At 39.2% G+C, this 10,286-nt stretch overlaps 1 protein-coding gene across 6 annotated transcripts; it reads right to left on the bottom strand.

Annotated features, from left to right (window-relative positions):
- Nucleotides 1–746: 746 nt before the first annotated feature.
- On the bottom strand, nucleotides 747–9,708 carry LOC311000450 (inositol monophosphatase 1-like). 6 transcript variants are annotated; one of them, XM_083991168.1, is made up of 10 exons: nucleotides 9,596–9,676; nucleotides 9,318–9,337; nucleotides 7,075–7,187; nucleotides 6,102–6,235; nucleotides 4,908–5,012; nucleotides 3,973–4,018; nucleotides 3,725–3,833; nucleotides 2,866–2,974; nucleotides 2,052–2,203; nucleotides 747–1,003 (listed from the first exon to the last, which is right to left on the bottom strand). In XM_083991168.1, the coding sequence occupies exons 3-10, from the start codon at nucleotides 7,132–7,134 to the stop codon at nucleotides 858–860; spliced, it is 861 nt and encodes a 286-aa protein (XP_083847294.1). In that variant the 5' UTR covers nucleotides 7,135–7,187; nucleotides 9,318–9,337; nucleotides 9,596–9,676; the 3' UTR covers nucleotides 747–857. The 6 variants fall into 6 exon arrangements, with proteins under 6 accessions (XP_083847294.1, XP_083847296.1, XP_083847292.1 ...); XM_083991170.1 differs by lacking the exon at nucleotides 9,318–9,337 and having other exon boundaries at nucleotides 7,075–7,148; nucleotides 9,596–9,708; XM_083991166.1 differs by lacking the exon at nucleotides 9,318–9,337 and having other exon boundaries at nucleotides 9,587–9,692.
- Between the last annotated feature and the right edge of the window lie 578 nt (nucleotides 9,709–10,286).

Genomic DNA, 10,286 nt, shown 5'->3' with positions numbered 1-10,286 from the left:
AAATTACAGCTTCAAGTCACAACTTACGACTTTGTAGCGTTCCAGGCAACCCACTCGTGTTTTTCCGACCTGTTTTACCGGTGAAAGTCACTATAACGGCCACTCATAACTTCCGACCCGTGAAATCGTACCAGATCGAACTGGTACCACTTCACGGTCGGAAAAATACGAGTTTCCTTGAACGCACCATAACAGTCCTCGTCCCTACGTCACCACATTCACGGCGTTCCTTGGCTGCACACACAGCCCTGCATGCCGTTCTCTCTCCTCATTGGATAAAAACTGTAGGATACGATAAATGTTTTCTCCTGGGCTCAGAGCAGAGCAGAGTGACTGACAGACCCGTGTTTCAGTCCAAACACTCTATGTAAGTGATTGCTGTCGGAAGATACAACTATTTAAGACTTATATTAACACAAATATATCACTCACTTCTGCTTTAATATACTGGTGACACGTGTTCAAACATTTTAAAGGTTATAGCTACAACTTTTTAATCAAAAGGATTCATTTTTCAACAATAATGCATCCACAGAATATCTAGAGGGTGCAGAATAAAAGTATTCATTTTCTTTATAGTAGGCCTAAATAATAAACTTTAATACATTTTGACGGGTCCAAAAAATATATAAATATTTACTACCCCTTTAAAAACGATTTCATGCAGCTTTGTTTATTTCAGTTGTTTCCATGGCGACCAACAGAAGAAAAAGAGACTTGATGATGTCACAGTTGTCATGTTTTATTGTCTTTACATCTCATATCATGGAATAAAAATTGAGATTGAAAAAAAAAAAAAAAAATCTCGTCGTATCACGCTTCCTGTCAGCCGACCTAGACCATAATACATCCATGACCTAGACGCCGTTCACGACCCCACAGATGCTGGGGTCCTCGTCGTCACGGCGACAGGGAAACGCCTCCACCGTCTGTGCGATGCTCCGCGCCACGGCGAGCGAGCTGGCGGCGATCACTCTCCGGGACATCATGTCGAACTCCGAGCCTGAACACACACACACACACACACACACACACACACACACACACACACACACACACACACACACACACACACACACACACACACACACACACACACAGCGACCAATCAGAGAGCGCTACGACTAGACAGGGCCGTTGCTATGAATTCTGGGCCCCCTTAAAGAATACTAAAGCGGGCCCCTCCCCCTAACTTCTCCTTTTTTTTTCTTAGACTATGTATGTATTATGGTTTTTTATTTAGCCTTCTTTGTTTTGATGCTAATGCAGCATTACACTGCAAAAACTCAAGTATCTTAGCAAGAATATTTGTCTTATTTCTAGTCAAAACAAATCTCATTCTACTTAAAATAAGACTCATCACATTAAAAGCAGCTTGTTTTTAGACACTTTTTACTTCTTTCAAGCAGATTTTCACTTGGAATAAGTAGAAAAAATCTGATAGTGGAGCAAGTTTTTCTTCCTTATTACAAACACAAAAAACTTACTTTCACGGGCAGATTTTTCTATTTATTGTGAATTTAAGTGAAAATGATCTAAAAACAAGTTAATTTTTAGGTGATGAGTCTTATTTTAAGTGGAAAGAGATTAGTTTTGACTAGAAATGAGACATTTGGACAAGAAATAAGACAAATATTCTTGGAAAGATGTAGAGTTTTTACAGTGTACTATGAGTATTAGTCAGGGTCTTACGCAGAATAAATCAGTCATACAAAGATTAGACTACTGGGGTTTTTTATGGGCCCCACTGGGCGCTGGGCCCCTAGAGTTATCATCACCTTTCTCCCCTAGACAACGGCCCTGACTGTAAAGGATCCTCAATGATGCTATTAACGTGGGTGATCTATAAATGTCCTTAAATTATTGAAAACACCACACTGCTCATTCACCAACAATGCAGAGATGTCAGTTCTTTAGCAAAACCCATATTCCTCCACCAGGAGGCGCTGCCATTGGACCAATGCTGTCGTTATACTCTTTTACAGCGCTCTAATTACAGTACGATACACACGGGTCAGTCACAGTGACATCATCACACGTCAGATACAGACCGTCCGTATCCATGACGACGCCGCCAGCCTCCGTGACGATGATGGCGGACGCGGCGATGTCCCAGCAGTGCATCCCGATGTGGTAGTAGGCGTCGGCGCCGCCGGTGGCCACCTGGCACATGTCGACCGCCGCCGTGCCCAGCGCCCGCACCCTGACACACACACACACACACACACACACACACACACACACACACACACACGATTCGATTTAAATTGTGATTCTACGATATTGCCGATTCTCTCTATGATTTTTAGTCTTTAGCATTTTTAACATTTATCTGCACACAAATACTGTAGGAGTCTATAAATTAACATACTCCATTATAAAGTGAACTTAAACCCTTTTCAAAACCTGGACTCTCTGGATGTAAAAAGGCTAATAAATGCACATTGCACAATATTAAAAATAATAATAATAATAATAATAATAATAATAATAATAATAATAATAATAATAATAATAATAATAAAATAAAAAAAATTCTAAAATAATTTTTGAAAAAAAAATCGATTTAAAAATCGTCAAAAAAGATATTGCGATATTTATGTGAATCGATTTTTTTCTCCCACCCCTAAAAAGTACTTGCTTTGAAATGTACTTTAAATCAGCTGCACTGATGTGCTGCTTTTAGGGGTTAGGGTTTCCTTCTCTGACAAACACAGCTTGTGTCCAATAGGATTTTAGAAAAAGACCTGAAAGTAACCAGTACTTTTCAGCCGTACTACTAATTAACTCCAGTAAAAGTACTAATATTTGTCTTGGAAATGTATTCAAGTAGAGTAATAAGTACCAAAGAAAGTCTGTTCTTACCCGTGCACCGGGAGCTTCAGCAGTCTGAAGATGTTGGAGGTCATGGTCGACAGAGAGAGGTCGTCGCGCTCCGCCCCGATCTCCGTCACCACCACACACCTGCTGATGTCTGATTGGACGACACAGAGCAGTCAGGAGAATGAACACCCAATACCACCTTAACACTCACAGGACAATACCACCTTAACACTACCACTGTAATAATACCACTTTAAAGGGATAGTTAAACATTTAGTCAAATTGGCCCATTGCCATAATCCCTATAGTCATAGCAGTAGGTTTGTTACCTTTAGTTGTCGGTGCAAGCTGTTTTTAGAACGGCGGAGCAGAGCCGTGAGCTGCTCAGAGCTACGCTACGGAGGCTCATTATGGGATTTCTTGGTTTCCCTCAACAAACTCATCAAATACACAATCCAACAACTCCACAACGCTCTGGTGGACAAGTTGTGAGCTGCACATTCACCACGCTATGAGATAATAACACAACGTTACCACACAGAGTTGTTTTAGAGGGAAATTCATGTAAAACCACTGATGCACGTTGCCTTCAGGGACAGTTTTTCATCAACAGTCTCTGTATTTCCCTCTAAAACAACTCTGTGTGGTAACGTTGTGTTATTATCTCATAGCGTGGTGAATGAGCAGCTCACGGCTCTGCTCCGCCGTTCTAAAAATAGCTTGCACCGACAATTAAAGGTAACGAACCTACTGCTATGACTATAGGGATTATGGTGATGGGCCAATTTGACTAAATGTTGAACTGTCCCTTTAACACTATTACGTAAAGTCTCAGTGTTTGTTCAACAGACTGTGCTGTGATGTCATGATGACATCATGTGTGATGTCGTGGTGATGTCACCTTCCTGTCCTGAGGCGTGCAGCCGCTCTCCGTTCAGAAACGCTCCTCTTCCTCTCTGAGCGCTGAAGAGTTTGTCCTCCACGAGGCTGTACACGATGCCGAACTCCGTCTGACAACAACAACAAGGACAAGGACAAGGTGTCAGTCACTTCCTGTTGGCGCCCTCTGACATCACTCTGACATCACTCTGACATCACTGTGACATCACTGTGACATCACTCTGACATCACTGTGACAGGTGAGTTTACCTGCTTGTTGACTGCGAAGGCGATGGAGATGGCCACGAAGGGAAACCTGCCAGACACATGACATGACATCACCGTTACCATGACGACGTCACCGTTACACACGATGACGTCACCGTTACACTGTAACTACTAGGGTTGTAAAATTCCGGGAATTTTCAAAGTTGGAAACTTTCCATGGGAATTAACGGGAATAAAAGGGAATAAAAGGGAATAAATCAGAAATTTACCAAATTGAAGGTTGGTCCTTCTTAACAGGGAACTTAAATGTAGTTGTGAAAAATATATTGTAGCAACTAAATCAACCAGATGTAATGCAAGTACACTTGAATATCTATGGAAAGCAAAGTGTTTTCACCACATTTCCCATGAGCCTCCGCGCGCACGGTGAACGGACAAAAGCGAAAACACTTGGCAAAAATGTTTTCATTGATCAAGAATGAAAGTCGGAGGTTCGCAGATGATCAGACACCATCGTAGTAATATGTACGTATATATGTGTGTATATATAAATATTACTATATATATATATAGTAATATTTTAGTCAACATTCATGTTTTTGTTGTTCAGTAAAAGAATTGATTGTTCATACAAGAATTAAAACTTGATAACGTTCTACTCACAAATAAATCTGTTGAAATGTCGTGTTTTTTTAATTGTATTATTTTGCATGGACGTCTGTTTATGACTTATTTAAATTACCCCCAATTTCCAGTTAATTCCCATAAATTTCCAATAATTCCTATAAATTCCCATAATTCCCATGGAAAGTTTCCAATTTGGAATATTTCCAATATTCCCCAGCTTAACTTCCCATGGAAAGTTTCTGGAAATTTACCGGAAATTTACTGGAAATTTTCTGACCCTTTGCAACCCTAGTAACTACCATGTAGCTAACGTGATGACATCACAGGGTGGGCGGAGCCTCTTCTCTCACCTGTGGACAAAGTTGACCGTCCCGTCGATCGGGTCGATGATCCAGGTGGGAGCATCGGTCAGCTCCACGCGCTCGCCGGCCGCCACCGACTCCTCGCCGATGAACCTGAGGGTCACAACAGAACCAACAGTTACTGAACAGAACCAACAGAACCAATAGCGTTTTCCGACAGACTAATTGTAACAGAATGTTTTTCACCATACATCATTTCTATGAGGTGTCCAGAACAACATACTAAAAGTCCTAAGAAATCCTTAGTTGAAGAAATATGCCATAACTCAATTAGCGTTGAGCTCATTTGCATATTCAAATTCATTTTCCAAGAAACTTGTAATACAAAATATGTTACATTTCATCTATACTTTCATTGCGTAATGTTTCATTGTGGTAGAATTAAAGGAAAAAAATAGCCCCATTGGGATGTATGGCTGTCTGGCCTTATTGGGACCATATGACTTTACAGTCAATCTTGGATCGATGAGAATTAAACATATTTCTCCAACTAGGATTTCTTAGGACTTTTAGTATGTTGTTCTGGACACCTCATAGAAATGATGTATGGTGAAAAACATTCTGTTACAATTAGTCTGTCGGAAAACGCTATTTTGCCTGGACTATAAAGTCTATGATGCCAATACAATACACCTCAATGGGGCTGTTTTTTTCCTTTACTCCTATCACAATGAAACTTTACACAATGAAAGTATCCATGAAAAGTAACATTTTTTGTATTACAAGTTTTTTTTTTTAATTAATTTGAATATGCAAATGAGCAATACACTAATGGAATATGCCCAAAATACACCCGAATAGGCTTTTTTTTTTTTTTTTCCTTTACTCCTACCACAATGAAACTTTACACAATGAAAGTATACATGAAAAGTAACATTTTCTGTATTCAAGTTTCTTGGAAAATTAATTTTCAATATGCAAATGAGCTCAACACTAATTGACTTATGGTACAAAATAGCCCCATTGGGGTGTATTGTAGACTTTATACAGTAAATCAATGTTGGATTGATGGGAATTAAACATATTTCCCCAACTAGGATTTCTTAGGACTTTTAGTATGTTGTTCTGGACACCTCATAGAAATGATGTATGGTGTTCTAACATTCTGTTACAATTAGTTCTATTTCTGGGTCCAAAATGAGCCAGATTGCCTGGACTACAACAGAACAGAAGCAACAGAACCTGTGCTGGGGGTATTTTTTCCTTATGGCCTCGATCAGAATCTTCTCGACCCGTTGATCCGTCTCCGTGACGAGGTCGGCCGGAGAACTCTTCAGGTGAACCTCTTTCTGCTGCTGGAACGCCGTCATGACGACCTGAGGATATGACAAGCGGATTTAACATTTAAAAGCTAAGTTTGACTCTCCAGAATTAACATTGTAGATATCAACAACGTCTTTCTGACTGGTCCTAACTACATTTTGAATAGTTGGATTTTTCATTCAAGATATCTGTAATTCAGTTTTACCTCTTGTCAAAAAGAACATTTCAGATCCACAACTACGTTCTTCCTTCACTGTAACCATTCATGTGTATGGGGTTTGTCATTACAGATATCTACAGTTCAGTTGCAGATATCCACTATGTGAATTACAGATATCTGTAACTGAATTACCACTAGTACTAATTCCAGTTTGAGATATCTACAACTTCATTTCGCCTAGTCAAAACTTAATTACAGATATCTGAAAAGGGACATGTAGATATCTTTAATTGAGGTGAATTAAAGATATCTAGAACTGGAATTATGACTAGTCCGAATCAAATTGTAGATATCTCAAACTGGAATTAGTACTAGTCATAATTCAGTTACAGATATCTGTAATTCACATAGCGGATATCTGCAACTGAATCATAGATATCTGTAATGACAAACCCCATACACATGAATGGTTACAGTGACGTCATTTGTCCTAGGAAGAACGTATAGTTGTCGATCTGAAATGTTCTTTTTGACAAGAGGCAAAACTGAAAATGTTAAAATGGCTTGCCATATGAGGACACACAGCACAGTGTGTGTGTGTGTGTGTGTGTGTGTGTGTGTGTGTGTGTGTTCACGCTATTCTTTCTTTATCAGCTGAACTGTTGGTGACCCGGCTCCAAACCTGAGTGACATCATCAGCGGCTGCAGCTGATTGGCCGCTGCGTCTCTTACCTCACTGGCCTGTTTGGCGATGGAGACGCCGAAGTGTAGACAGTCGGTCCAGTCGGCCATGTTGGAGAGAAACGCTGAGGGAGGAGGAGGAGGAGAAGGAGGAGAAGAAGGACCTGACCAGGAGAGGAAGAGTAGAACGTCGTGAGAGAAGAGAAGAGAAGAGAAGAAAGAAATGAAGGAGTAGAGGAAGAGTAGAAAAAAATAGAAAAGGTGAAGGTGTAGAAACAGCAGAGAGATTAGAAACAATGGAAACAGTAGAAACAATAGAAACAGTAGAAACAATGGAAACAGTAGAAACAATATAAACAGTAGAAACAGTAGAGGCAATACAAATAATAGAAACAATGCAAACAGTAGCAGTAGAAATAATAGAAATAGTAGAAATAACAGAAACAGTAGAAACAGAGACAGTCATATCAATAGAAACAAACAATAGAGACAGTACAATCAATAGAAACGAAAGAAACAGTAGAGACAATAAAACCAATAGAAACAGTAGAAACAAACAGTAGAAACAATAGAAACAAACTGTAGAAACAAACAGTAGAAACAGTAGAACCAGTAGAAACAAACAGTAGAAATAGTAGAGACAAACAGTAGAAACAGTAGAAACAGTAGAGACAAACAGTAGAAATAGTAGAGACAAACAGTAGAAACAGTAGAAACAGTAGAAACAAACAGTAGAGACAAACAGTAGAAACAAACAGTAGAAACAAACAGTAGAAACAGTAGAAACAGTAGAGACAGTAGAAACAGTAGAAACAACCAGTAGAAATAGTAGAGACAAACAGTAGAAACAGTAGAAACAAACAGTAGAAACAGTAGAACCAGTAGAAACAAACAGTATAAATAGTAGAGACAAACAGTAGAAACAGTAGAGACAAACAGTAGAAACAGTAGAGACAAACAGTAGAAACAAACAGTAGAAACAAACAGTAGAAACAGTAGAAACAGTAGAGACAGTAGAAACAACCAGTAGAAATAGTAGAGACAAACAGTAGAAACAGTAGAGACAAACAGTAGAAACAGTAGAGACAAACAGTAGAAACAGTAGAGACAAACAGTAGAAACAAACAGTAGAAACAAACAGTAGAAACAGTAGAAACAGTAGAGACAGTAGAAACAACCAGTAGAAATAGTAGAGACAAACAGTAGAAACAGTAGAGACAAACAGTAGAAACAAACAGTAGAAACAGTAGAGACAGTAGAGACAGTAGAACCAATAGAAACAGTAGAAACAGTAGAACCAGTAGAACCAGTAGAAACAAACAGTATAAGTAGTAGAAACAAACAGTAGAAACAGTAGAACCAGTAGAAACAAACAGTATAAATAGTAGAGACAAACAGTAGAAACAGTAGAGACAAACAGTAGAAATAGTAGAAACAAACAGTAGAGACAAACGGTAGAAACAAACAGTAGAAACAGTAGAAATAGAAACAGTAGAAACAAACAGTAGAAACAGTAGAAACAAACAGTAGAAATAGTAGAGACAAACAGTAGAAACAGTAGAAACAGTAGAGACAAACAGTAGAAACAAACAGTAGAGACAAACAGTAGAAACAGTAGAAACAAACAGTAGAGACAAACGGTAGAAACAAACAGTAGAGACAGTAGAAATAGAAACAGTAGAAACAAACAGTAGAAACAGTAGAAACAAACAGTAGAAATAGTAGAGACAAACAGTAGAAACAGTAGAAACAGTAGAGACAAACAGTAGAAACAAACAGTAGAGACAAACAGTAGAAACAGTAGAAACAAACAGTAGAGACAAACGGTAGAAACAAACAGTAGAAACAGTAGAAATAGAAACAGTAGAAACAAACAGTAGAAACAGTAGAAACAAACAGTAGAAATAGTAGAGACAAACAGTAGAAACAGTAGAAACAGTAGAGACAAACAGTAGAAACAAACAGTAGAGACAAACAGTAGAAACAGTAGAAACAAACAGTAGAGACAAACGGTAGAAACAAACAGTAGAAACAGTAGAAATAGAAACAGTAGAAACAAACAGTAGAAACAGTAGAAACAAACAGTAGAAACAAACAGTAGAGACAAACGGTAGAAACAAACAGTAGAAACAGTAGAAATAGAAACAGTAGAAACAAACAGTAGAAACAGTAGAAACAGTAGAAATAGAAACAGTAGAAACAAACAGTAGAAACAAACAGTAGAAATAGAGACAGTAGAGACAGTAGAAACAACCAGTAGAGACAGTAGAAACAGTAGAAGTAGAAATAGAGACAGTCTGTACCTCAGCTGCTGCTGAACCAGTAGAGACTGTTAACAGTAGAAATAGAAACAGTAGAAACAAACAGTAGAGACAAACGGTAGAAACAAACAGTAGAAACAGTAGAAATAGAAACAGTAGAAACAAACAGTAGAAACAGTAGAAACAGTAGAAATAGAAACAGTAGAAACAAACAGTAGAAACAAACAGTAGAAATAGAGACAGTAGAGACAGTAGAAACAACCAGTAGAGACAGTAGAAATAGAAACAGTAGAAATAGAGACAGTCTGTACCTCAGCTGCTGCTGAACCAGTAGAGACAGTAGAGACCAACAGTAGAAATAGAAACAGTCTGTACCTCAGCTGCTGCCAGTTCCTGCAAATGAAAAAGTTTCAGTTCTTCTGAAGTTTTTCTGTTTTTATGCAGCAAACAGCCAATCAGAGAGCAGCTCCCGCCTCCTGCTGCACAGCCAGCCAATGGCAGAGCAGCACCGGTCTCTAGGCCCCGCCCCCTGTGTCAGGCACAGACATCTTCATCCTCCTCATCCTCATCCTGCTGCTTCTCCAATCACTCCTCTGTGTGTGTGTGTGTGTGTGTGTGTGTGTGTGTGTGTGTGTGTGTGTGTGTGTGTGTGTGTGTGTGTGTGTGTGTGTGTGTGTGTGTGTGTGTGTGTGTGTGTGTGTGTGTGCATCCTCATCATCCTGCTTCTTCCATTCACTCCTCGGTTCAAACAGGAGCTATACGCTGCCCTACAACGCAAGAAAGGGGGTAACTCATTTTTTGTCAAAGATGAGATTTTGTCATCTTTGGGACAGTAAAGGTTCTGCTACATTATGTGGATAACTATCTTGACTCAACATTATCTGATTTGGGATATATTTGTGGGTGGTTTTCACACTAACTCCCCAAAGCAGTGGGGAAATAACAAGAGAACAGTCACTAGAGTCACCCTTTTCTATCTGTGTGTAGATGATCAACAGGCCC

The sequence above is a fragment of the Trachurus trachurus genome (assembly GCF_905171665.1).
Source record: "Trachurus trachurus genome assembly, chromosome: 17".
In the NCBI taxonomy this organism is placed as follows: Eukaryota; Metazoa; Chordata; class Actinopteri; order Carangiformes; family Carangidae; genus Trachurus; species Trachurus trachurus.
This window is presented reverse-complemented; position numbering and strand designations above follow the sequence as displayed.